This window comes from Centroberyx affinis, unplaced genomic scaffold (genome assembly GCF_046629955.1).
Source record: "Centroberyx affinis isolate AG114_WGS23_722 - 3 ecotype Tasmania unplaced genomic scaffold, CSIRO-AGI_Caff_v1 ptg000539l_1, whole genome shotgun sequence".
NCBI classification, from domain to species: Eukaryota; Metazoa; Chordata; class Actinopteri; order Beryciformes; family Berycidae; genus Centroberyx; species Centroberyx affinis.
Genome location: NW_027279187.1, coordinates 89,304 through 115,840, shown reverse-complemented (window position 1 = coordinate 115,840; position 26,537 = coordinate 89,304). Strand labels below are relative to the sequence as shown.

At 42.8% G+C, this 26,537-nt stretch overlaps 1 protein-coding gene across 1 annotated transcript in view; it reads left to right on the top strand.

The window, feature by feature from the left end:
• The first annotated feature begins 542 nt into the window (after positions 1-542).
• The window catches only part of pappaa (pregnancy-associated plasma protein A, pappalysin 1a), a 94,959-nt gene continuing 68,964 nt past the window's right edge, over positions 543-26,537 (top strand). Inside the window, exons 1-6 of the mRNA XM_071517908.1 lie at positions 543-933; positions 7,236-8,337; positions 16,249-16,394; positions 16,747-17,040; positions 17,548-17,740; positions 18,058-18,179. Coding sequence (XP_071374009.1) covers positions 543-933; positions 7,236-8,337; positions 16,249-16,394; positions 16,747-17,040; positions 17,548-17,740; positions 18,058-18,179 — 2,248 coding nt within the window. The remainder of the gene's footprint in view (positions 934-7,235; positions 8,338-16,248; positions 16,395-16,746; positions 17,041-17,547; positions 17,741-18,057; positions 18,180-26,537) is intronic.

The window sequence follows — 26,537 nt, the reverse complement described above, 5'->3', positions numbered from 1 at the left end:
ATGAGAGGTCGCTTTGTTTTCACTTTTCTTTGGAATTTAATATGTGGCATTTTTTATGCTGTTTTACGGGTAGGATAAGGAAACAACAAAAAGGTGTGACAAGCGCTTGGCGGACAACTGTGGATTTCTGCGAGTAACTCCTACCGTCCAAAGGGGATGAGGGGGCATCGGCCGGACCCCCCTCTTGATTGATTACTTATTAGTCATCCCTTTGGCTAAATGGGACTCATTGAAAAGGCACCGTGGAACACATACATGAATCAAATATTCCTGTGTCCCCTGAATGTCTCCAGAAGAGTAGTTTTGCTTAAGAGAGGGGGTCGTGGCTTAGCATTATAAAGAGGGAATAACAGCATAGCTTTATGGGTTTATTTAGACAGTTTCTACGGTTTGGCATACCGCTGTAAAAAGAGAGAGAAGGAAAAACTCGAGAGGAGATTTCAAAGAGGAGAACATTGTGGACCTACCAATTTCCTAGTTATTCCGTTGTTTCTTTTATTTTTTCTCATTTTAAATATTTTTTACCATCTCCTCTCCTGAAAATGAAACTTTGGACATCTCCCTGGGTGTCTTGCCTGGTGATACTCATCTTGTGTTTTGGATCAGAGTGCGGGACAGTCCGGAGAAAGGGGAGATCCAAGAGGGAGTTGGTGCGCATTAGGGAGGCGAAAGCCACCATCCCAGGGGCTTGTGCCACACGTCTGCCCCGGGGCAAACGGTCTTTGCCCGGCTTGGAGCGACGGGTGCTTCGCCAACGTCGGCGCTCCTCGCAAGCGGAGGAAAACTCTCCAGGTCGGGGGAAAGCTGTCTATTTTACCGGCAGGGGAGACCAACTACGGCTAAAGCCAGGCGTTGAGATACCCAGAGGAAATTTCACTCTGGAGATGTGGATCAAACCGGAGGGAGGTCAACGATCACCCACAGTGATTGCAGGTAGGATTGTCTACACATCCCCGGCTCCCAGTGAGAAACAATCCTATTGTTAACCTAACTCCTTTTATTAGTTAGCCGAACTCCGAAATTGGTGAGTTAAATTGGGTAAGGCGAGTTGACTACATGCAAATGTATATCTTCCCAATGTCATACAACCTATCAACCAAAGCAACATGCAGTTTCAGTGAGTTGAAAATGAGTTCATCTATCAGACTAGACAATGATGTAATGCTCTGAAAAGTACAGCGGTGATTTTAGGTGGCGCAAGCATGGTGTAGTAGGGTCATTGAAGATTTTGATCGCATTTAAGTTTACCACATAACAGACACATATCCAGCTGTGATGCGATGTTTTAGAATTTTGTTTTTTTCCACACTTTTCCCTGATTGGAAAAACGATGACTTGTAGTTATATGATTTTAAAACCTAACCGAAGCCTGCTGATATCATTTATACTGCATCATTTGACTGGCAGCTGATGTCACTGTGCGTAAAATGTAATTTCTGTGAGCCGAGTAGCTATTTTAAAACTATGATGTAATGGCCAAAACTTTGCAAGTGAGCACGTCACTGTGGGCACAAAGCGGGAGAGATTAGTTTTAGGCTATTTGGAGGTGCCCAGAGCACCGCGCAAGCCGCAATCTTGAGTGTCCCCCAAAATCGACACCTTTGGATTTGCTACCGGAGTTGCGAGACAGGACCGAGATCCAGGGTTTCCCCTTGCGCGAAATTGCCCTGCTGCTTGTGTTTGTGCAGTGGCAGTGTCGGTGACCGGTTACGTTTCCCGTCTCCAAAAAAAAAAGAAAAGAAAAAAAGCAGACACATGTGCGAAATTATAGGCTGTTCGCCGACTTCCTATTCTAACGGCTTATTGCAATCAGATAGTCACTGATGCACGCCTATCAATTGACTGCGCAGAGGAGGATGTACAGACACTTGAGTATATGTCGTCAGAGGAGAGCTTGCCACTTGGTTGATGTCATCTGTGCGCACTCCTTTTTGTCAAGTCAGGTCTGCAGCCTTGCCGTAGGAAGCATCTTGCATCCTTAGATTTTAAAAACTGTTCTGCATCATCTGTTGTGACCAACACCGCTGTTTGTGCGTTACGGTGTATGACTGGTTCGTGTTGCTTTGGACTGCCGACAGGGAGCGTTGCATACACAACTCACTGCCTGCTACAGTACCAGTGCAGATGGCCGGCTTTGAACTGAACTGAACTGAACTGAACTGAACTGAACTGAACTGAACTTAGTTCTCCTCAGCCTCTTGTAGCCTATAATGCCATTCTGAACGTTTAGGGACTGGAGTAGACTATATGATGGATTTTACCCTCTCCCCTTATTTTCTTTCATTCTGTCTCTCTCCAAACATAGCACACACACACACACACACACACACACACACACACACAAACACACAAATGATGACTTGTCTGTGTTTTTGTGTGTGTGTGTGAGCGCACGCCTGCATGTTTGTGCGATTGTGTATTGAGATACATTTTATAGGTAGTGGTAGCCAGTTGGCAGGGACATGCTCTACGGAGCCAATCCCCTATTAGATTCTCCCCAAGCATTTGAAGTGGGGGGGGGGGGGGGGGTCTGTTGTGAGCTGAGCTGTGTGACTCTTAGACGTACATGTCTTGTACTATCTGCTGCCTACTTAAAAGATTATTACTCTTGTGTGAACCATGTCCTATCTTATCCTGTGCATTCAATTTTAACGTTTGCTGGCATCGCAGTCAGATCAGTGTAGCATGGGAGACCTTTTGAGAAGGAACATGACCATCAAGCAAATGCAATAATGCCTAATCTTTTAAATCCAATTCAGGCCTCTCAGGCTCCCAACAATCCCAGGGCCTCTAAAAAAAGCCCCATCCCCTTGTTTTGATCCCAATCCAGGGTTGTTTGCTGCAGCTGTTTTTTGACTGTGTTGTTGTTTTGACCGCCACAGTTTTTTTTGCTATCTATCTATCTATCTATCTATCTATCTATCTATCTATCTATCTATCTATTATTTCATTTACTTATTTGTTCATTTCTATATCATTTGTAAGTCTATTCACATTAAATATGTTGTTGGTTTTCTTGGCATTTGGTAAGAGAGGGCAACAGACCACACAACTAAACTTACTCTCTTCAATCTGATATACCATACTGATACAGACGCACACATACAATGAGCACAACCTCTGCTTGTTTTGCTGGTTTTATTGATACAGTGGTACAAAAAAAAAAAAAACTGCCATCGAACTGAGTTTGTCCATTGTCCTTAGACACATGAGAATGTATTCAGTTTGTGGGTGGAAGTGGATTTGCCAAAATAACTGTTTAGGTATAATGTATAAGAGCCTGTAACTGACCCCCAGTGCTGACCAACCCAATTGTCATCATTTGTGAAATATAAAGGTAAAATTGACAGTCTTTAAAAATGAGATTCCTCTGTTTGATTATATGCCTGTTAAATCTGAGTGAGATTAAGGGAAGTTGACATATTTGCTTATAACAATCCCTATGTGTAACCAGAGCAAAGTAGTGGGTAGTTACGTCATGGATGCTGTAATTTTTTGATCAGTTTGGGGTGAAAATAGAACGTTTAGGGACCTTGAGGACGTAATGAGAACCAATGGAACAAACACAGCAGTAGGTATGGAGTTACCACTGCCATGACCACACTGGCAATAGCAGGCACTTTCTACACTACAGATGTCCAATCAAAACCATCATTAAATACTAGGATGGATTTTCTTGTTTTCTTTTACATTTAGCTGCTAGACTGTTTGAAGAAAGTGTGTTTCTTGCTCTGTCATTTCCCTGCTGTGACACAGTTACATATGGTCAGAATTGATCCCAGGTTTAAGGACATTTGGAAAGTACGACCAACCAGCTGTAATTCAAGCTGATTGGATACTGCCCCAGGCTGAAACCCCTCATGAGAGTTATACACACACGCACGCGCGCACATACACACACACACACAATCAGAACATCGAGTTCTGTGTCCAAATGTTATGCAAACTTTGTTGTGCCCTATTAGCCCTTGCATCCGGGTCATGTTGGGTTGTCCCGCATCAAAGGAACAGGAAAATAAATCACAAGAGGAACAGAGGCTCTCTTCCATGACCTGCTGGGGACAATTATGTGCAAACGTTGGCAGATAAAAGCGTTGATAACAGATATCATATCTTGGTGCTATCATTTAGTGTGATGACACAGAATTCAAATACCTCCCTTCAGCATTTTGGTTGATAAAGGTCCTTTTTGATGTATAGCTTGAACCTGAATCCTTTCCCTGTTTTACAAAGTAGTGGAGGGAAATTATGGGCTACTGAGAGATCATGATTAACCACCTGGGAAGTGTGTGGAGTTTGGAGAGCAGTTGGGGACTAAGTGTAACACTTATCCCCCTTGGTCATTAGTTCAACTAAAATCTTCACAGTCTACTTACTAGGGTGCATCACTGTCTCAATCGAGGCCTGTGTGCCTTTCTTACCGTGTTGCTGTGATTAGTGTAGTGTATAATGCCACAAAATCCCAATTTGTGTCACTAAATATAATGGCAAGGTTTCAAGTGTTGACAATGTTACAGTTACAGAGTAAGTGGTATCAATTTATGTTACCTGGTATTCAAAAGGCTGATTGTTTCTGACTGAGAAATGAGGACTTGGATTAGGACTTGGACTTGGAGCTAATCTCAAAGTTTTAGCTTTTGAGAAACAAGTCAGTATTTACAGGTAGGGGAAACTTTTGATAGGTCATGTATAACTCATTAAAAGTAGCATTTCATAGCTGAAGCAAATTGTAAGTGAAATTTGACAGCCAAGTCGGAGGTCTGAAATTCAAGTTGTTGGTGTGAAGACACTTTAATGATCAATGCACTTGGTTATGATGGTTTGTGGTCTAAGTATCAATGGAATTTTCCAGTGTCTCCACACAGACTGTGGCAGTCACCTTAGCATGACTGTACGCAAGTGCCTTTCTTTGACCTTTCAGAGCCAGAACAGTTCAAAAGTAAACGAAAAGTTCTTATTGTTCCCTCCCTCCCTGCTTTTTATCAGGTCCTTCTGACATTTTTCTTTGTTTTTTTTTTTTTTTTACTTTTTCTTTTCTCTTGAGTGTGTTTTCCTTGGAAGAAGACAAATGACAAGTGTGAGGAAGGTTGCCTTTGAACCTGACAGAAACAGCTCTTAACCATAGTGTGTGCACATGCAAATACCTTTATGTGTGTGTGTGTGTGTGTTTGCGCAAGAACATGCATGTGTGCTCCAGTGTTTCAGTTTGTCTGCGTTTGTCTGTGTGTGTATTTGTACATGTGCATGTGTATATGCATGTGTCTGTCTTTGTGCATATGTGTGTGACGTGTGTATGCGTGTGTGTGTGTGTGTTTGCGTGAGCCCAACCAGCCGCAGTGCAGGGTCTGGAAAAGTGTACTGTGTTAGATTAATTGAGCATGGCAGAATTATGACAGCTGTTTACACTAGGAGCCCTACGAGCATTTTAGCACACCTTTTAGCCTTGAGTGCACTAGCTGACAGATGGAAGGCTTTTTCCTTCCACTGTAGTGGAAAGCCTGAAAACGTCATCCACCAAAGGACTGACCTTGACGCTGAACCCTACCCTCACTCTTTGAACATTAGGCCATTCGAATATCAAGCTAATGAGTGCATATTGGAGTGTGCATCTCATTAGAGACCGGCCATAGCTAGCAAGATATCTGTGAGAAAGCCATTAGCCAGTCACTTATTCCAGGCTCAGGTAGGCTAATGAACGGAGCACAGAGGCATTTCAAGTGGACAAGTAAACTCTGAGGCACAGGTTTGATGATCACCATGATAATCAGCACTCATGATTTCAGACCATGCTTAAGTTCACAGAGCAAAAGATGAAAGATATTCACAAGCTTTTACAGGCACTTGGTGCACAGAGCTTAGAAGACATTGAGTAACTGTGGAGGACACTCTTTTCCCATATGGGTTTGTCTCAACTTGGGTGGATGTGATGGCCAGGAGCCTCAGGGTTGTAAATATAGTCCCTCCTCTGATGTTAGCAAATGTGAGGAACGTATACCCATCTCTCTCTCTCTCTCTCTCTCCCCAAAATCACCTGTGAACACATGGACTTTCACATGCTGTGATGGACCTTGTGAGGCATGTCAAGGTGCTTCGGAATCTTTGCACACTTTGACTGGACTGTACGGATATATGCACACAGTCACAAACCTGCATTTACACACACACACACACACACACACACACACACACACACACACACACACAGACACACACACACACACACACGCACACAGACCTAAACTTGTGTGCTTACACACACGTCCCTCCACAAGCGCTAAACAAACAAACAGTTAGCATTCAGAGATCCCCTAAGAAGTGAAAACACATTACCATGCTGAAGCTGACATACACGTTCCAAGTGAAACAGGAAAAAGGTGTTTTGGTGCCTCTAGAAAAACAAGGCTTTAGCAGAAAACTAGCCTTTTCTGGCTACCCCACTGGCAAGGGACATTTACACGAACAACTTTAAATGCACTCAATGTTCATGAAACTCCTATTTAGAGAGATTTCTATGGGGTCTCCCTTAACTAAACATGTACTTCAACCCAATTTCCAGGACAACACTCCCTTAGTTATCAAAGAATGTATCATGTTAATACACTCGCTCACTAATCTCAACTATATTTTAAGTCTACATCTGATAAACGACAAAATAACACTTGTGCATTTCAGAATGTTCTGGAATAATCAACAGTGTATTCACAATGTATACACTGAAATCTAACTTACTATTCAAGTGTTGAAAATTCACATTGACAATTGGCAAAGGGTGACTTGTGCAGACCTCCTACGTTGCTGTTATTGAAAAGGGAGCCTGAATTGTGGACTGAACGTGTGATTGGTTTGGGGCCAATCGGCTGAGGCACCACTGAGACTAAACTTGAAATGTTAAATAACCAAGTCTACAAATGAACGGGGATGAAATATGTGGTTGTCATGTTACTGTGACTCATGGCTCCCTGAGCTGCCTCAGTATTGTCCACTAAGCTCTGGGGTAAGCTAGTCCTCTTTGAGGTGACCACTGAACAATGCTTTTTTTTTATCTCTTTATTGTTCTTTCTGTCTCTCTCTGTCTCTCTCTCTCTCTGTCTCTCTCTCTCTCTCTCTCTCTCTCTCTCTCTCTCTCTCTGTGTCTCACACATACACACACATTCACATTCACATTCACATTCACACCCCCATACAAGCACACACACACACTTATTAATTGACTCATCTTCTTCTCTCTCCTTCAGGTCTTTACGACAAATGTTTCTACGCCTCCAGTGACAGAGGCTGGTTGCTTGGCATCCAGGCGGTTAGTGAACAAGGGAACCGTGATCCCCGCTTCTTCTTCTCCCTTAAAACCGACCGTGCCCACAAAGTGACCTCCATCCACTCGAGTGCCCGCTACATACCTAACCAATGGGCACACCTAGCAGTCACGTACGATGGCGTCTACATGAAGCTCTTCGTCAATGGCGCCCAAGTAGGCGTCAGTCGGGAGCAATCGGGTGATGTTTTCAGTCACTTGACAAAAAAGTGCAAAGTGCTGATGATTGGAGGGAATGCCTTGAATCATAATTACAGGGGGGCAGTGGAAAGGGTAGGTCTTTGGAGGGAGGCCCGAGGGCAGAGGCAGATTATCAGGGACATGCAGGGCCATGAGGACCCCCAAGATGTCCCTCAACTGGTCATCCGAGAAACCTTTGAGCACCCAGGCCGGAAGTGGCTGACTGTGAAAGACGGGAGCTTTCCTCAGCCTGAGCAGGGAGGCAATGGGCGGTTAGGGTTTGTGGGTGGTGGTGGTGGGAATGGCGAAGGATTCCTGGACACCACGTTGGAGCCTCCAACTTGTGGTCAAACTGTCTGTGACAATGTGGAGATCATCAAAAACTACAATAACCTCTGGACCTTCCGTCGACCCAAGATAGTACGGTATCGTGTTGTAAATATTTGGGACGATGCACGGAGGAGGCCAACTGTGTCTGACCACCAGATCAGCCTGCAGCACCAGCAGCTAAATGACGCCTTCAGCCCCTACAACATCACCTGGGAGCTTAGCGTTCATAACGTGACCAATTCCTCCCTTCGTAACCGATTGATTCTAGCCAACTGTGACATCAGTAAAGTTGGTGACGATGCATGCGACCCAGAGTGCAACCACCCGCTGACGGGATTTGATGCAGGTGACTGCATGTCTGGGCACCGGAGCCGTTGCCCTGAGTACAAGCAGGGGAATGGGGTATGTGACCCTGAATGTAACTGGGAAAACTTCTTCTATGACCTTGGAGACTGCTGTAACCCCAATGTGACGGATGTGACCAAGACATGCTTCAACCGCTCTTCTCCACACAAGTAAGATCACTTTCTTCACATTTACATCGTTATCATGTTTGTATTGCTTGTAGATGAGTTATGACTTTAAAAAACATTGGAAAAAAGGACCTACTCTAACCACAACATTGTTTGCTTAATTTTGTTGTTTGTTAATATGTTTTTTTCAATACTGTCTACCAATCTGTAAACCAACTCCACACTATAGCCCCACATGTCTAGAGTAAATCACAAAACAACACATCTCCCAAACTGGTGTCCCCCAAGTGAGGTTTAGGTATCTGGTCCTACTGTCTCCTGACCCTTTGGGCTGAGGCTGAGTGTAACTCAACCCCCAGCCTGTGTGGCCTGGGGAATCCTCTGGGGGGCAGCTAGTCCAATCTAGCCTTGGCCTGGTTCAATCAGTGTTCTACACTTAGGCAGGGCAAAACAAACACAACCGGATGGCTTTCCTGGTAGCAAAAGCACAGCCCAGACCGATCTTTTCTGTATTCATTTTTCAACAAACCCCCTGCCCCCCTTTTCCACTCTCCTTCTACTATACCCAGTGGTCCTAATTAAGCTAGATTGATTGGAGAAGGGAGTTGGTTTGGTTTGGAAACAGTGACAGTCCAAACAGAGTGTAAGGGCAATTAGAGGTCAGAAATGAGAGGCCAGCATGGCTCTTGCTTATGGTGATGGAAATGATTTCAAAGACACACCATTCTCTCCAGGAAACCATCAACGAATATATTTTCTAGGGGAGGTAGGTATGAGCCTGCATAAATCCTTTGACAGAGAAAGGGCAACACTCCTAAACGAAGGGTACTGCTCTTCCTTCCAAGCCCCTGAAAGAATTTTCCAGAAGAAAAAATACTAAAGAATGTTTACATGTGAATGCCAGTATTGAGGAAACCCTCAGGTGTACATGAAGTAAGAGGATATGCAGATGGAGCTTAATGGGGCTACTTTAAGAGAATAAAGAGGCCTTGATAATTGTCTGCAAATTTTGGATCTGTGGGAATCCTATTCTGCAAGTATAAGATGAGTAACCGCTGGCAAGGAGAGTTAATCTCTGGAATTCACTGTAAAAAGCTTTGTGTCATGGACCTTGAAGGTCTCCAATAGCAGGATTGTTTGTTTCTTGGCACACTGAAACTCAACACAGTAGAATGAGACATTTTGTGGACATTGTAGGGGGTCCTTGTGGTTGCACCAGAAAAAAGAGACAAAAATGACTAAAATTCAGATGTTTGTCAATGTTTTTGGTCACTGTCACGTTGGAAAAAGGCAATGAAAAAAGCCTAGTACAGTTAGTGTGTGGGATTATTTGGGTCCTTCTGATTTAGCCAGAATCAAGGAAACCAGGCTGTTTTCGATCACAGTCAAGCTGGAAGCGCTGTCTCTCTGGCACTGTCTGATTGTTTAAAACTGCTGCTAAATAACTAAATAATGACATCTAAGTAACAACATCAGAGAGAAAAGCAGGTGGGTTTACCATTGCTTCCATCTCTCGCAATTCCCACCCCCACCCCCTTCCTAGTCAGTCATCATCAGAAGCTCATTCATCAACTGTGGGGCAAAACTGCTTCATGTAGAAATCAGCCATTGGCACAATCTTGCAGTTGCAATGTTCAAAACTCCCTGCAGACCTATGAAAGATGGTCTTGTGAAGGGTAGCAGAAAGAGAAAGAGACACAGAGAGAGATAGACAGAGAGAGGACAAGAGAGAATTCAGAAAGTCTGAGAAAATAGGAGATATAAGCTCCTCAAGTGGTTGCTTATTTTGCTTTGATTATGGTATGTCTGGAGAGACTTGCAGAGAGCTGCACTACAAACATTTCGACATTCCTCCTTAATTATGGAATTCTGGATGAACAATGTACCACATATGCAAGGGAACAATGGTTGTGAGGTCCTGCATTTATTTTTGTAGCCTTTGCGCCTGTTACCACTTACGTGTAGTGTATTTAGAAATCTGGCTAGCAGGGGATGCAGGCTAGGGCAGCTCAGCGCTCCTCCAACAGTCTCTCTTCTGAAAATACCACTGATAATAACACTCCCCCCATTTGGCTGAGGGAAATGTCTTGCATTGTTTTCACAGCCCTTTGTTTTCACACTTTTTTATGGTTTTGGTGGTATTTGATATTATCTGATGGCATTTGTTTTCAGGCAGAACATTCCCTCTCATGTCTGGAACTAGGGACATCTGAATTTGTGGCTGTCTGAATTCATGCTAGGTGAAACAACAGCATGTGTGCATAAAGGCAGATAACAAAGGGCACACTGACTCTAAGTTATTTCAGCAGCTGGTCTGAGATGTGTTTGAGTGTCAATGGAAGACAAATGTAATATCATGCACTGATGACAACAGGACGGAAGATCAATCCCATAGCCTCGGCTCTGTTACAGTATTGTGCATCAACATGCACAAAACAAAACACAACCGTAATAGGTTGGTATAGGTGCTTTTACCCTTGTAAAACCAAATGACATCATCTAAATTACTGGTACAGTACATGTGTTGATATACATGAGATTTGCTAGGCTTTTACAGTAAATGTATTTTCCTTTGTACATCCCCTTCAGGTTAAACATGAACCTGTTACCGATCTGGTCTTGCTTTGTAAGAGGCCAATAGGTCATCGGTTCCTCCTTGGCCTCTGTCTCTCTCTCCTTCCTGAGTCAATACCTCTCACTTTGGCAGCTTAATGGATGGATCACCCTTTCTCTCTCCTTCTTTCTCTCTCCCTCCGCTCTTCTCACTTAGTGAAGGGGGCAATTCTCCAAGGGCCCTTGAGTTGGGTGCTTTACAGTCAGTCGTCTAAATCCTAAGCCCCCATCCCATAAAACAGGCTCATGTTAATAGCTTTGTGCCTAATGGAGTGCTTGGGCATAAAACCCAGCTCTTAGCACTTCCGCTTTAAAGCTGTGACACCCTTATAAAAGCACCTGTTTTCACCTGTACTCTGGTTGGAGCTGATACAAGGGAAGGCCTTCTGCATAACTAGGGGAGAGTAGGGGAGGAGGGTGCGAAGAAGGGACCTAGGTGGCAAACAGACAGTGTAGCTGCCTGTGATGGGATGACATGATAGGCGGGTTATTGGAAAAGAATTCATTTGTTAATGGCCTGGCAGGGTAATTGTGGTTGAGAACATGAGGAAAGCATTGATGAAGAGGTCCGTGACAGCTGTGCCACATTCTACTACACAGGACTGGGAGTGTGTCTAGGTGGGCTGGATGTATACCTATTGGTAAAATTACCATGAATGAGATATTATGGAGATGATCAGTGGCCAGAGCAAGTGACCAGAGCATTGCTACTCTACCAAAGCAGACATTTATACCTTGCCGTTCACAGTCTCTTAGAAAAGCAGTGTGGGAAAACCAACATATCTTCAACAGCTGACCCATGAGAACAGCCATGATCTCCTCGGTACTTGATGACGAGCTTCCACTTGAGATATGAACTGCGGGAGCATTTGGAGGTCCTTATCTTCCATCCTGTATGTCTACAAGTCCCACTTTTCCAAGCCCTATTCTCAGCAGCAAGTGGTGGCAGCAGCATCTCTGGAATCCGAGCGTTGACACGTCTCTTACGCATGTGTCTTCCTTGGAAAGGGAAAAAGCAGAAGAGCAAGCTGGAAGGTTAGAAAGGAGTGTGTGAGTATAGTAATAAAGGCAGAGATGAATGATGGGTTTAGGGGCTGTGGTGTTGACCGACTTGATGACAGGGGAGCTGAGGGGCCCCTCCAATTTAAAAGTGTTCTTGGCCGTGAGACCATCATTGCCATGCCAACTCACCACAGCTTTCACACTAAGCTGCCCCAGACATATGTATACGAGGCAAATTTATGGGCTTATATGAATTATATATGGGTGTAAATGGATGAAGTCATAATCCCCCATTTAATATGTATCAGATATAAAAGCATTAACACAGCAGTTTGAGTTGCCCCGCGCACCCCTGGATCTCCCCACAACAGATGCCCTGCAGTGATGTTTGAATTCAGTGAAGCTCGATTTTCTGCACCCATCGTCTCTCTCCCTCTCTCTCTCTCTCTCTCTCTCTCTCTCTCTCTCTCTCTCTCTCTCTCATAAGTCATTTAAAGTTTTTTCCCAGGACATGCCTGAAAAGTGGTGTGTTTAAATGCATGGAAAATCCTGTCCTTCCCAAGTGGCTCATCTCTGCTGAAAAATGTATGATGAGAAGCAAGAGAGGGGGACAGGGGCTATGGGATGCGGAAATAGTTGAGGGGTGTGAGAGAGAGAGAGTGCCGGGGGCGTGGGGTTGGGGGGCATAGTGGGCTAAAGGGTTATTGGCAAGGAGGCTTGAGTAAGATGTAGATGGACAGAAAGAAAGACAGAGCGTGTTTGAAAGGCCAAAACTATCCATGTTCATCTATAAACATGAACATGATTCAGTCACCGGATATCTCTACAAACTTCCTACAGTGGCTGCTGACCACAGCCTCAAGTGCCCTGCCAAATGTTCACTAGCATGATCAGGCCCGCAATTAGAAAATAGTGTGAAATCTGGAACACACACATGCACACACACACACACACACACACACATGCACACACACTCAGAGAGAGAGAGAGGGAGAGAGGGCCTTTTTTCATTTGGCCAAGCCAAAACTGTCTATTTTCACTCTAAGTGCCCCGTGTGCGTCCGTCCATCCATTCACATCTGATGCACATTGTGTTTTTATAACAAGGCCAAGGGCATTAGATATAATTGAACTCAGATTAGTTAGGCTTTGACCCTACAGTAGTAGTGCTGCTCTTATCCATCGCTGACTAACTCATCTCAGCATCAAACCCCCATGATCCTTTTTCCCCCATGCACGTCCAAAAAAGCTGGACAAATATTTTCTGAGGAAATAATGAAATTCCTGAAATTATTAGGAAGAGGGACCTTATATCATCTGTTCTCTCTTTCTCTCCTTAGACCTGGCCCCAGTGAGTGCCCCCACTTGTTCAATCATAGGCTCGAAAAAAAGCATTTGCTACAAGGAAACCCTTTATCCAAAACATGTCTGTTTTGAGGGAACGCTGCATCTTCACCAAGCAGATCCTTATCCAGCTTATGATTTGAGGCAGATGGACTTGTCCAACAAGGGTTGAAGAGATGTTACGAAACATTTCTTGTAGCTATGTATGCAGGTTGCATTGGTGGTCTTAAATCTCCAAATGACATCGGTCCGTATTAGAGAAATCCTGATCTTGGATCACTGGCCATGTGGTACTTCATCATATAATATATAACTTCTCACAATAATTGATTTGTTTAATCTGTGCCCTTGGAGTATGAGTGCAAACATAAACATAAACATACAACAACATAAAATAGTCATTGTGATGTATCCAACCATTTCCATGATTTTCACACTTATGTAGAGTTACAACCCATTGACACTTGATTACAAAGTAACTGAGGGAGCAGCTTGTCCTCGTGCTCTCCACCATATCCAGTGCCGGCCCACGGCATAAACATTCTGGGCCGTGGTTTAGGGCCACATAATAGAATTATTATTATTGTTGTTAAAGGACAATTACAGTTATTTTCAATCCAGGCTTTATTTTCCTAGTTTTTGCCATCATGACGATTGATTGTGTTCAAAAGTTAGTCACTTATTTCACTGTAGAGCTTTATGTAGCTTCAGTTCGCTGGTAGCGCTGCTCTCCAATACAAACTCAAGCTCCAACAGTTCAACCCAAGAAGCGATTAAAACACGTCCTTTCAACATAATAACACTCACACTGAGTACTTGAGCAGTCTTCTTGTGTGTATTGGAGAGCAGTGCTACCAGCAACCTGGAGGAACATAAAGCCCTACAGTGTTGACATGATGAACACAATCAATCGTCATGATGGCTAAAACTAGGAAAATAAGGCCCAGGTTGAAAATGATCCTTTACTGGTGGGAGTGATTTGGTGGTTATGGTTCTATCTATCTATCTATCTATCTATCTATCTATCTATCTATCTATCTATCTATCTGTCTGTCTGTCTGTCTGTCTGTCTGTCTGTCTGTTAGGGATGGTGCTCCAATTTACCATCAACTTGTTTGGCACCAGAAATTTCACTGACAACATGCATAACACTGTCCTATCTTGTGTTTACAATGCCCTTGTTTGTGTGCATGTTTATAGCCACATGTTTCAACCTCCTCCATCCATCACTCTGCTTTTCACCGCTTCTGTGCTGGTCTGAGTACCCCACTTCACTCTCACCTCCCACCTCCCCCCTTCATCCATGTGCAACTTTGTACCCCCAGCCCATGCAAAAGGGGATCTTCTTAAATGAATCATCTACAAAAATTGGCTTTTGACACACATGCTACCCGTCCAACACGGTATCTTCCGTATGTTAGATACTGTATGGCAGGGATAGGCAACCATGTGCCATGGAGGGCTGAGGCTGCAGGTTTTCATTGCAACCAAACACTAAACCAGCTGATGTCACTGATTAGCACACCTTCAACCAGAGATGAGGAACTAGTCAGTGAAATCACTGGGGTGTTTGGGTAGAATGAAAACCTGCAGACTCTCTTCCTTCCATGGCGCATGGCTGTCGATCCCTGCTGTACGGGGTCAAGGCGTTTAGTTTGCACTGCACTGCACAGTGCCATGAAGGCATGTTGTTCCAGCCTCAGTGTTGTTGCACTAAATCTTATGATCCAAGCACATACAAACATGAGGCAGGCAAGTGGGTCACACAAACTGGGTCAAAACATCCGAAGGGGATCTAATTTGTGATACTAGGGCCAATGTCATGTTTTGTTTCAGATAAATTCCTGTTACTGTATCTATTGCATATCCATTTCCAAAGCCTTGGAATGAAATGAACTGACACTTCAACATTTGCAACAGATTATTCACTCTTCCAAGAGATGACTGAGCTTGTCGATGCTATCTGCCAGGACCACCAGCTGGGCTCTTAGAGAAACACTTTTTTGATGTGTTCAGAAAATGAATGACAGTCTCACTGCTGGAATGATATCTTATTGCGCTGTATGATTGCAATTAATAGGGCTGCTGTCAGTATTCCCAGGGCCCAGGACAGAACTTAATGTTATGGGTGGGATGCATCAGAAAATCAGGGAAAATACCTGAACAATCACTGAAACCTCAGGTTGACTTTTTAATCTGTCAGTTTGAATTGGAATGTTATCACAAAAGATGCCAAAAACACATCTTGCGCTAGGTGGAACCAAAAAAAGCTGAACCAGTGTTGCTGCAGGGACATTTGTCCCTAGCCTCATTGCTGTGCTAACAAAAAATAATGTTTAAATATGATTTTTTAAGTCTAGTGAAGTGATTTCAGTTTGGGAGTGTGATTTGAATGCGCTAGCTGCATACGTACATCTGTACAGCCGTACAGCCAGTGCATATCCATGTGTCATTTACCAGCTAAACAGTTAAAAAATAATTATTTAATTATTTGTTTTGAAGATAGAGAATATGTAAATGCTTGCTCAGAGGAGATATTTTATCATTAAAAAATACACTTTTATTCACCCCTAATTATGGGCCCTACTTATGACTTCTGGAAAGCAGTTGCCCAATAATTGATCAGTCTGGGCTCTGTTGGACCCCCTGGGCTCAGTGCCTTGCACCATCTTAATGGTGGCCCTGGCAGTCACACCGAGTCAAAAGAACTGAGAGCTGATTTGTCTGAAGTCAACCTTCATTTTTTTGGTGTAAGGTCTAACTGCAGCCTCTAATATTTATTTTATTTAAGCTGTATCTGAATTCAACAGAAGCTTTTTTCTGAAGCTCTGTAGTGTGACCTGAAGGGTCCTTCGTGAAGGTCAACCTTTTTTGGCCATGGAGACAACTGTAATTTGAAATACCTTGCTTTGGTGAGAGCTACATTCATTAGGAATAAACTACCCTCATTCTGAAACTACTTAATCTCTCTTTCTCTCTCCTTTCCGTTCTCCAGAGCCTATTTGGATGTGAAGGAGTTGAAAGAGATCCTAAATTTGGATGGCTCCACTCACCTGAATGTCTTCTTTGCCAATTCATCTGATGAAGATCTGGCGGGGGTTGCCACTTGGCCTTGGGACAAAGAAGCCCTGACACATTTAGGTAGGAGACAAACACAAGCACATACATGCACTCATGCAGCACACCCACACACACACACACTCAAGCACATGCACACATCCCGTCTTTGGCAGGCCAGATTGTTGATTTTGAGTAATTACAGTTCAAGCCCCAAGCAGTTTCTGTCTTTATCTCTGCTCTAACATGGAGGAAGGTGATAATGAAGCTGAGTAGGCACATGAATAATGCATTGTCTGAATCCTACTCCTGTTCCACACCTTTTTTACACTACACTAGGAACAGGCGTTTGTGTTGTGTGTGGACGCACTTGAGAGTGTTTGCAAGATACATCATACTTGTGTGTGTGTGTGTGTGTTCTTCCATTTTTTCTCAGGTGGAATTGTGCTGAACCCTTCTTTCTATGGTACATTTGGTCACACTGACACAATGGTCCATGAGATCGGCCACAGTCTGGGGCTTTACCACGTGTTTCGGGGTATATCAGAGATCGAGTCGTGTAATGACGCATGTTTGGAGACTGAGCCCTCACTGGAGACTGGAGATCTGTGTGCAGACACCAACCCCACGCCCAAATACAAAGGCTGCCATGATCCTGAGCCGGGCAACGAGACCTGCGGCTGCCGACACTTCACACACACCCCATTTAACAACTACATGAGCTATGCAGGTGAGGTTGAGCCTCCACACACATGTTTTGCTACTTACCTGGGAGAAGCACTACACACACACACACACCTCTCACATGTATACTCGCACACAGAGATCGCCAAGAAGGAATTTGCTAGCGCACCGTACCTTGACCCCGTGTGCCACAAATGTGTGCATACTGAGACAAGTGTGGAATCTAGCAGGGACATTTCATGGGAAAAACCCAGCAGGGGACTCACCATCTCATGTCGCTCATGTGTTTTGGAAAGGTTAAACGTCTTGTCATAGTTAAATTGGCTCACTTATTGACTGCCCAAAGTTCATTGTATGTTTAGATTGCATAAGGATTATGCTAAATAAGGACAGGGGTTTTTCCTCATGCATGTGATCTGATAATGAAAACCTTTGGAATTAATCAATACCCATCTTCCTTCTTTCTGTCACTATCTTTTTACATATCAGTCCCCAAACCCTACCATCCCCACATCACGCACTGACTGACTTCCTCTTCCTCTTCCTCTTGCAGATGATGCCTGTACAGACTCGTTCACGCTGAACCAGGTGGCCAGGATGCACTGCTACCTGGACCTCATCTACCAGACCTGGCAACCTGCCACCAAACCACCACCAGTGCCCATGGCACCCCAAGTGGTTGAGCAGCATCGCAGTGCCATCACCCTGGAATGGTTCCCACCCATATCTGGACACTTTTATGACAGGTGAAATGAGCTAGCTTCGGGTGGCAGTGAGAGGAAAATGGTGTCTGGTATTAAAGGAGATAAAGGGATTACGTACCTTTATTACATTACATGATTATTGATAGTATATTGTCATGTTCTATGATTTGGTTTAAAACTGGACCAAATAGTTGGCACCACCGTATTATGTTTAGATCTCATTTGTCATATAATTTAACACTATATTTGTAATACAGTTTTACATTTTATATAATTTTTCGTTATATGAATGTTATATGAATGACGTGTATTTGGACTGTATCTAAGTTGGTTGCTGTGCATGTCTGTTGGTTTCCTAGAGAAGTGGGATCAGTGTGTGATAAATGCACTGAGGGGAGAGTTCTGCTGCAGTATGCCTCCAACTCCTCCTCCCCACGACCCTGCGCCCCCTCCGGACACTGGTCCCCCCGGGAGGCTGAAGGTAAGATATAGTTTTTGAATCTTTTGTCAAAACTGGTTTGGTTGCATGACGTTGTGTACTGTCATTGTAAGTTGGTAGTTGGTTCGTAAGTTGGACAGTGTCCAAGCAATGGCTCAACTATACTTACTGTAGATGCTCAACATATTGTCAATATGTTTTTACCTTTACATTACACTGGCTCTTTATTACTCTCTGTATGTATTTTTATTGAAAAGACATTTTACATGAAAGCTAAATAAAACCCAACTCTCATCCACAAAGTATCTGTCCCACATCCATGAGCTTCCAATGCCTTTGAGGTTTCCCTTTTCTTGGTTTTCTGAGTCAGTGCTCCAACATGCAAATATTTTGGTCACTGACTCAACCCCAAAACATGCAAATGACTCATTGGATTCACGACCCTTGACATGAGCCGTGGGACAACATGGGGGGAACAAGGGAGGTCGCTTCCCAATGGATGGAGCTGTATGGTACCACAATTCCCACATGAGGGCTCATGGCCAAGACAGGAGTTCACAGATCATGTCCGTAGCTTCAATTTTCATTTTTTCTCCTTTTTTGTTTAGGGGAATTTGAGTACAATAAATGCTGAAATCAGCATGATTCCAGAAATAGCCTTTTTTCCCCAATTTTTGTCTTGCCACTCTTGCCCCGTTAGTGATCCATATTAGAACAACTGTACAGGGACAAGCATTAGGGATGAGGTATTTGGGCTTTAAAAATAGTTGTCCCATCTGTGCACCTCTGATCACTCTCTGGCTCTGGCAGCGGAAGCATTAAGCATAGTCTGGAATGTATGTGTGTGTGTGTGTGTGTGTGTTTGTGTGTATGTGTGTGCGCATGAGTTTGTGTGTGTGTGCGCGTGTGCATGTTGTTCTAACAGTTTGTAAATCTGCTATATATTTTAGCTTGTGATGTTTATAATTGTAGTGCTTTTATATATTATAACATCACCTATACTGTATATATTTGACCTACTATAAAGTCTGTGTGTAAGTCTGCGCTCTTATATTTTACCTACTATATAATCGGCAGCCAATTTGCCAGTCAGAACATTTGAGCCAGTAGTGTGAAGTCACTCTCCCTCTCTTTTTCTCAGTCTCTCTCTCTCTCTTGCACAAACTCACCATGTGCACACAACACATATAATTTAATCTTTTGGCTTTATTAACCTACATCCGACTCTAAAATCACAATGTCAAGGAACACAAAGACGCTGTCAGGCCTTTTTCCCCCACATGAACTAATAAAGTACATGACTGGATAGGCCAGGGGAACTACTACTACCGCAATAATCCAGCAGTAGGAATGACAGTAGATGGGGTAAGATAAGACTGTCTGATATACAGCAAGTGCACAGTCATAACTAGCATAGAAAGCACAAAAGCCTCATCAGCATCATTGCCTAAGCTTCACATATTGGCTGGAACTATTTACATTTACATTTCAGAACAGCCGCCATTTGAGAATATCGGCACAACGAAAAGCAAACATTAAGAGTGTCATGAATAGCAGACACTATCACAAAAAAAACCCCACTCAAATAGTCACAAAGACTATAAGTATTACAACCGCAAGTAATACTCACCAAGTTGGATCTCTTGCAGCCCACTGATGAGCAGGTAGGTGTTGATGAAGAAAGTAATCCATTTCCAAATCTAAAGTCTATAGACCCACTATATGCCTGTGACCCCAGTCCTTATTCCCTTGCATTTCAGACCACATGATTTCCTCCAGCTATTTGGCTGATTGACACTGACAGAGTAACTGACAAAAAAGTTGACAGTGTAAGAGTGACTGACATTTATGATGGTGACATTAAATAGGCACTGAGGCCCGAATCTACTAAGGCTACAGACCGTCACCACAGGCAAAAAAGAAAAAAAAATGCACGCAGCTGTTTCCAACTCTGTACACAATTTACCAATATTTGCTGCCATGCATGTGAGTTTGGCACAGTAGTAGTGCTGTCTTACATGTCAGCAGTTTGAGGGAAAAAAAAGAGGAATGGTATTTTCGCAGGCAGATTAAAAGTAGACATGTTTAATATGACAGCGAATAAGTTTCCTACGGGCTTTGTCTACTGTAATGGAAATTGGGCAACATTTCTACTGAAATGGGCATGATCATCATTTATTTTTTATTTTTGTTGGGAACAAGAGAATCATAGATTTTTTTCAACTCCTCAATTCTAAGCCATCGTCAAAAATGGTCATGAAAAGAAACATTGAATTCCCTCTCCGTCCTCTTCCACAGTGAGAAGTTAATACATGCTGTTTTTCCTACATGTTATAAGAGCATATACAAGGAGAAATTGTTGCTTTCTGTCTGTCACTGTCACCCCTTGATATACATACTCATTAAGTTTAGACATGCAAGATAGTTGTGTGCTGATTAGTTATCAGAATCTTCCATTTTGACTAGTTCAGAAGTGCCTGCGCAAATGTTTACTAGATTCTGAGGAGAATAAGAGGGAAAATGCATATTTTATTTTGGTTACTGGTGCTTCATTGCTTTATGAAATATGAACTACCATAATACATAAAACAAATGCATTTTCAATAGGTAACACTTTACAACAACCTTACACACCTGTATATTAACCTATGGAAAAGTACTGTAAGTACACAATATTATTGTGTAGGTAAATCTCCCTAATACGTAACATACTTACAATGGTGTAAAAACACAATGTAACTTCAAAGTGTACAGTCATAATGTGCTAAACTAAGTACATACAAAAGTGTTCCAGCACCTGACATAAGTAGTGCTGAGTGATGTGCCACGTTTTTTACATCATGCCTCACTGAGCTCTAAGGTGATAGATTCTAATATATGACGTGGTGATCTGGTGATGTAACCATGAACAACTTCAGGCAACCAGTTGGCTACTGCCCAAAACTTTTATCACAAGTTGAACATAGCAGAATAACTTGGGAAACAAAATTGAATAGAAACACTTGGTCCAATTTACTTAATTTTCTGTTGCCAAATGATCAAACATCACGTCATATATTCACCTTAGTGCTCAGTGAGGCACGACATCAAATAAATTCAGTGAAACAATGAGTGGGAATTGCTTATGTCAGGTGCTGAACACTTTTGAAATTGCATTGTGTTGTGCTCATTTCAGAGTTGTACATGAGCTACATGAGAAAAAACTCCACCCATCAAATCCATCAATCCATGGATATGTGATCAGTGTCTGACTGCACATGGCTAAAAATGAACCCATTGACTCACTGGGCAGAGCATCACACAGGCCGCAATGGTGTGTGTATCCATGAGTATATGTTTGTGTGGCTGTGTGTGTGGATGCTCTTTAGATTCTCTAAAGTCACTGGACCTTGCTTGCACACAGGCTATGGTGTGTGTACAAGAGGCAAGTCTGGGCTTGTCTAACGTGCTGTGTGTGTAAACCTCACTCTATTTTCCCTCTTGGAAGGGGTCCCTGTTTGCGGCAGCCTCCAGCTCCCCTCTCCCTGTTCACCCTGCTCAGGCTACTCTGTCACTGGACGTAACAGCTGCTATTTCCTGCTGTGTTTGTGCAAATGTGTCCTCTGCAGCAGTTACTTATTATGGCCAGCGCTTCCAATAGACACTCTGATAATGCAATGCCTCCAAACTACTGTAAGTGTTTGTATTGGTAAGCATGTACATGTGTGCAGTGTGTGTGTGTGTGTGTGTGTGTGTGTGTGTGTGTGTGTATGGAACTATATATGTGTGTGTGTAGTGGCTGGACCTCTGTGGGTGTGTGTGGATGTGTGTGTGGCTGGAACTCGCTGTGCATGTGCCTCCTTACCTGTATATGTTTTGTGTGTGTGTGTGTGCATTCGTGAGCATTCATGCGTACACATGGCACCTGTTAGCTAAGGACTTGTGGTCTGTGTCCTCACACTACTTGACTGGGAAACATTGGCGTGGCTAGAGAGAGCCAGAGCACCTCTCATAAATCTTTACTACTCTATGCCCCAGAGAAATATGGCTGGAGGAAAAAAAGGCAAGACTAAAAAAGAGAAAAAAAAACACACATGGATTCAGAGGGGGGTGGGGTGGGTGGGGCTGGGGGGTGGAAACCACCCAAGATAGTTAAGAGAATTGCATGTGGTTAGTGACATTCACAAGGGAGGATCCTGGGCTGATTGAAACCAGCAGTGTGCATGAATGGATGTGAAAGATCCAAAATGTGTATGTGTTTGCCATAGTATGTGTGTGAGAGAATGTGTGTGTGTGTGTGTGTGTGCATAGCTCTATGTGCATGCATGCTTCTGTTTATGTATAAGTGCACATGGAGTTGCTCAGTGAAGGTTTAGTAATATGCACCCGTACGTCACATGAATGTACAATATATCTACATAATGTTTATGCTTGTGTGTGTGTTTGTATGGATTTACTCAATAAGTGTCTTGCTAATAGCATGCATATGTGTGTGTGTGTGTTTGTGTGTGTGTGTTCCTGTGTGACCTGGAAGGGCCCGGTTTTGAGGCCAATCTTTCTTTATTAGAAGCCTCCTTTCAAAGCAGTGTAGTGTCAGGCCTTGCTGGTTTGTGTGATGCCATGTGTGGCTTTGTCTGTCTGTCATCGTTTAAGGAAAGAGGGTTGGACTCATTTGACTCTGGCTTATGCCATGTCCTAGGTCCATGACACGAACAAGAGAAACACAACCAATGTGAACAAAAACCATGCCTGGGTCCTTATTACATAATATGTGATGCAAAGTCTTAGCAAACTCTTCATCAAAACCCTTCCCCGATGCATAATCCTGTGCCCCATTGCCTTGATGGACAGACAGTTTCAAATAGCAATCTCCCAGAACCCACCAATTCTTCAGTAGCACTTTGGTCAACCAAAGAACATTTTCACTGCTGCAAAGATTCCAAAGCTGCTCCAAAGTTTTTAACAATCGTAATGACATTACTGGTTTCTCCTATTCGGCTCTGTAATGCCCTGGTAGCAGTGGATTTGTAGTTACCAAATCTAGTGTACTAATTCATTTCATTGTCTAATGTCACTGTAATTCCCTATCATATCCTGTAAAACTGTTGTATCCCATTAAAGTGTCTTTGAGCCAGAACAAAGACATGCCCTTTGATTTTGACCAAAGGCTACTGAGGTTGATCTGGAATAGCAAAAAGGAATGGGAAAAGATGAGTATTGCACGAAAATAATGGTGAAACTCCAAGGCAAATGCGTGCAGATATTGAGTGCTTAAAGGATAAATGGCTGTCACCTTGATGGGATCCTTCTGTTTAACTCATCACTCATCTTGATCCATCACCCACTCCACATACCAACCTCTAGGGAACTGTTTATGTTGCCCAAATTAAGATATGGAAAAAGTGATGTCCATGGCTTTTTGGATTTTTTAAAAAACATTTCTGATCACATCATCAGAGACAAAAAACTTGTGAAACATGGTAGAAAGCTTTTATTTCTAGAGACCAAATGCAAAGAGAGAATTATTTCCACTCTACAGCCAGTCTTCATGCCCTCTGTGTAAGGGTCGTGGCATAAATTCATGACGTGCAGCCACTATAACCTAGGCCAATGCTGTGATGTGTGTGTGTGTGTGTGTGTGTGTGTGTGTGTGTGTGTGTGCGTCAGGGGTAGAAGGTTGGGGGGATGAATGTCTGCCTACTGTATGAGTGTGTAGCAGAGTGTGACAGTGAGTCATCGATAGTGAGAGGCAGAGCCAGACGCTTCTTAGAAAGCATAAGAGTGCATGTCTGGACATATCCCTCTCTGTTTATTCATCCGTCTCGCTGGACTTTTTGTGGAACGGTATGGTTCTCCAGAGCCGACGGATTGTGACTGTTTGGTGGGCAGGCACCACCACCTAGCCAGGAGCTACTCGCCAGTCAACCATTATTTAGCTGACTGCATCATGAAAATCAAACATGATCATATCCTCTGATAGCTTCACGTCAGGACACAATCCAAAATTTTTTAAAAGAAGCTGAAAAGAGGCTGCTGCAGACCACAACAGTGTAAATTTAAAGGAACACTCTAGAGTCAAAACTTCATTGAAGTTTGCATAACCACCAAACACCTAGCATGTTAGCGACTACAGTTCAATCTCAGTCTTCTCCCAACCAATTGAAGTGAATGGGGTCTGTTTGTTTAGATTTCCTAAAAGAGCATAAAATGCCCAGAAAATGTTTCTGAACAACTAATGGAGGATCCCCCAAGTGCTCTGTAGACAAACAATTGCACTGAGTCTAAAAAGCCTATATTTACCTCTTTATTTAGCGTAATTTTCAGTAGAGGAAATGGTAACTTCTTCTTGTGTAGTGTGGAAAAACAAAAGAAGGAAATGGGTTAATCCTGTTGACAACTCACCAACAAATAGAGGAGGTTTGGGTGGTGCTAGGTGGAGGTTTAGGCTAGGACAGCAAGGTTAGGAAGCTATCTAGCTTCCTAACCTTGCTGATAGAACTTTCTCTTGATGATAGAACTTTCTCTGTTGAGATAGGAAATAGCGTTTCCTCTTCTGTTCCACTTAAGTATGGTGTCCCTCAAGGATCAATCCTGGGCCCATTACTTTTCTCCATCTATATGCTTCCTCTCGGCGATATCATCCGCAAATATAATATACATTTTCACTGTTATGCAGATGATACGCAGTTATATATTCCCCTAAATCCTACTGACTCGACCAGCATCAATATCCTTAATAATTGCCTTTCCGATATTAAGTGCTGGATGTCTCAAAATTTCCTCCAACTCAATGATACCAAATCAGAAATCGTGGTATTTGGGCCTCAAAACTCAGTCAACCTAATTCAATCTAAACTTAGTAGCTGGTCAGCCAATATTAAACCTTTTGCTAGGAACCTGGGTGTAATTTTTGGTTCTGACCTCTGTTTTGAGGAACAAGTCAAAAGTGTGGTACGGTCCTGTTTCCTTCAGTTGAGGAACATATCAAAGATAAGGTCCTTTTTGTCCTCTGCCAACCTTGAGAAGGTTATCCATGCCTTCATTACATCTCGCTTGCTTAGACTACTGTAACTCTCTCTATTCCTGTCTAAGCCATAAGTCCCTCTCTCGCCTGCAATTAGTGCAAAATGCAGCTGCAAGGCTTTTAACTAAGAGTAAAAGGCGGGACCATGTAACCCCCATTTTAGCTTCTCTTCACTGGCTTCCTATTAGATTTAGAATTGATTTTAAGATTTTGCTTTTAACTTTAAAGGCGCTACATGGTCGGGCTCCTACTTATATCTCTGACCTTTTAATCCCCTATGAGCCGAAGCGCAGCCTGAGATCCTCAGGCCGGGCCCTTCTGACTGTTCCCACCTCCCGGCTTGCATCTAAAGGTGACCGGGCATTTGCCGTCAGGGCTCCTAAACTTTGGAATGCCCTGCCTGAGAATCTCAGGCTAGCAAACTCTGTGTTTTCTTTTAAGTCTCTCCTCAAAACACATTTTTGTGTAAAGGCTTTTTTACTATGATTTTTATTTCTTAGTTGTGTTTTACTTTTATTCCTTGTGTCTTAGCTCTATTTTTTTTTTTTACTCCATTGATCTCGTTGCTGTAGCCATTTTTTATAATGATTTTCATTTCATTTTATTTATTTGTGCTTACTTTTTATTCTTTGTTTTTGTTCTTTTTTTCTAGTGTTTTTATTCCATGCTTTTATTTATTGTAAAGCACTTTGTAACAATTGTTTTGAAAGGTGCTATATAAATAAAGTTTATTATTATTATTATAATTATTATTATCTAGCTTACTTAGTTCCACTATTATGAAAATCTAACTTAATAGGGAACTACTGACAGGGAACTACTAACAGTTTTATTGTTTAGGACTACGGATTGGTCTCCATCTGTTTGTTTGTTAGTTTTTTCATTAGTTTGTTAGTTTATGTGTTAGTTTATTTGTTAGTTTATTTGTTAGTTTGTTTTTTTCATCTGTCTGTCACACAAGATATCTCAGACACCACTAGTCGGATTTCAATGAGGAATGATACATCTCACCACTGCCTTCCAGCATTTTCAAAATTACACTGATTGGCCCGAGGAGGGTGCTACAGTTGCTATTGTGCTATAGTTACAAGAAACAACATATTTGTTATTGATTGGCACTGCATCATTCATAGGGGACAATATGTTTACTGTTGCCTCGTTTACACAATGTATTGGAACCAGCACATCGTTAGTTACATGGTTGGCTAAGTGTAGCTAGCTAGTACGGTTTAATGCGGAGCACTCAGGGTGCATGCAGGACCGCTGCGCCACTTTTCCCACAAGCTAGTTGCAGTCATTCTACTCTGGAGGCAGCAAGGTGCCTTTCTGCTTGAGGGAGAGTAATACTGACCCCTAAAATTACAATGAGGTTCAATATCTATTCCTGTTTCAGTCAC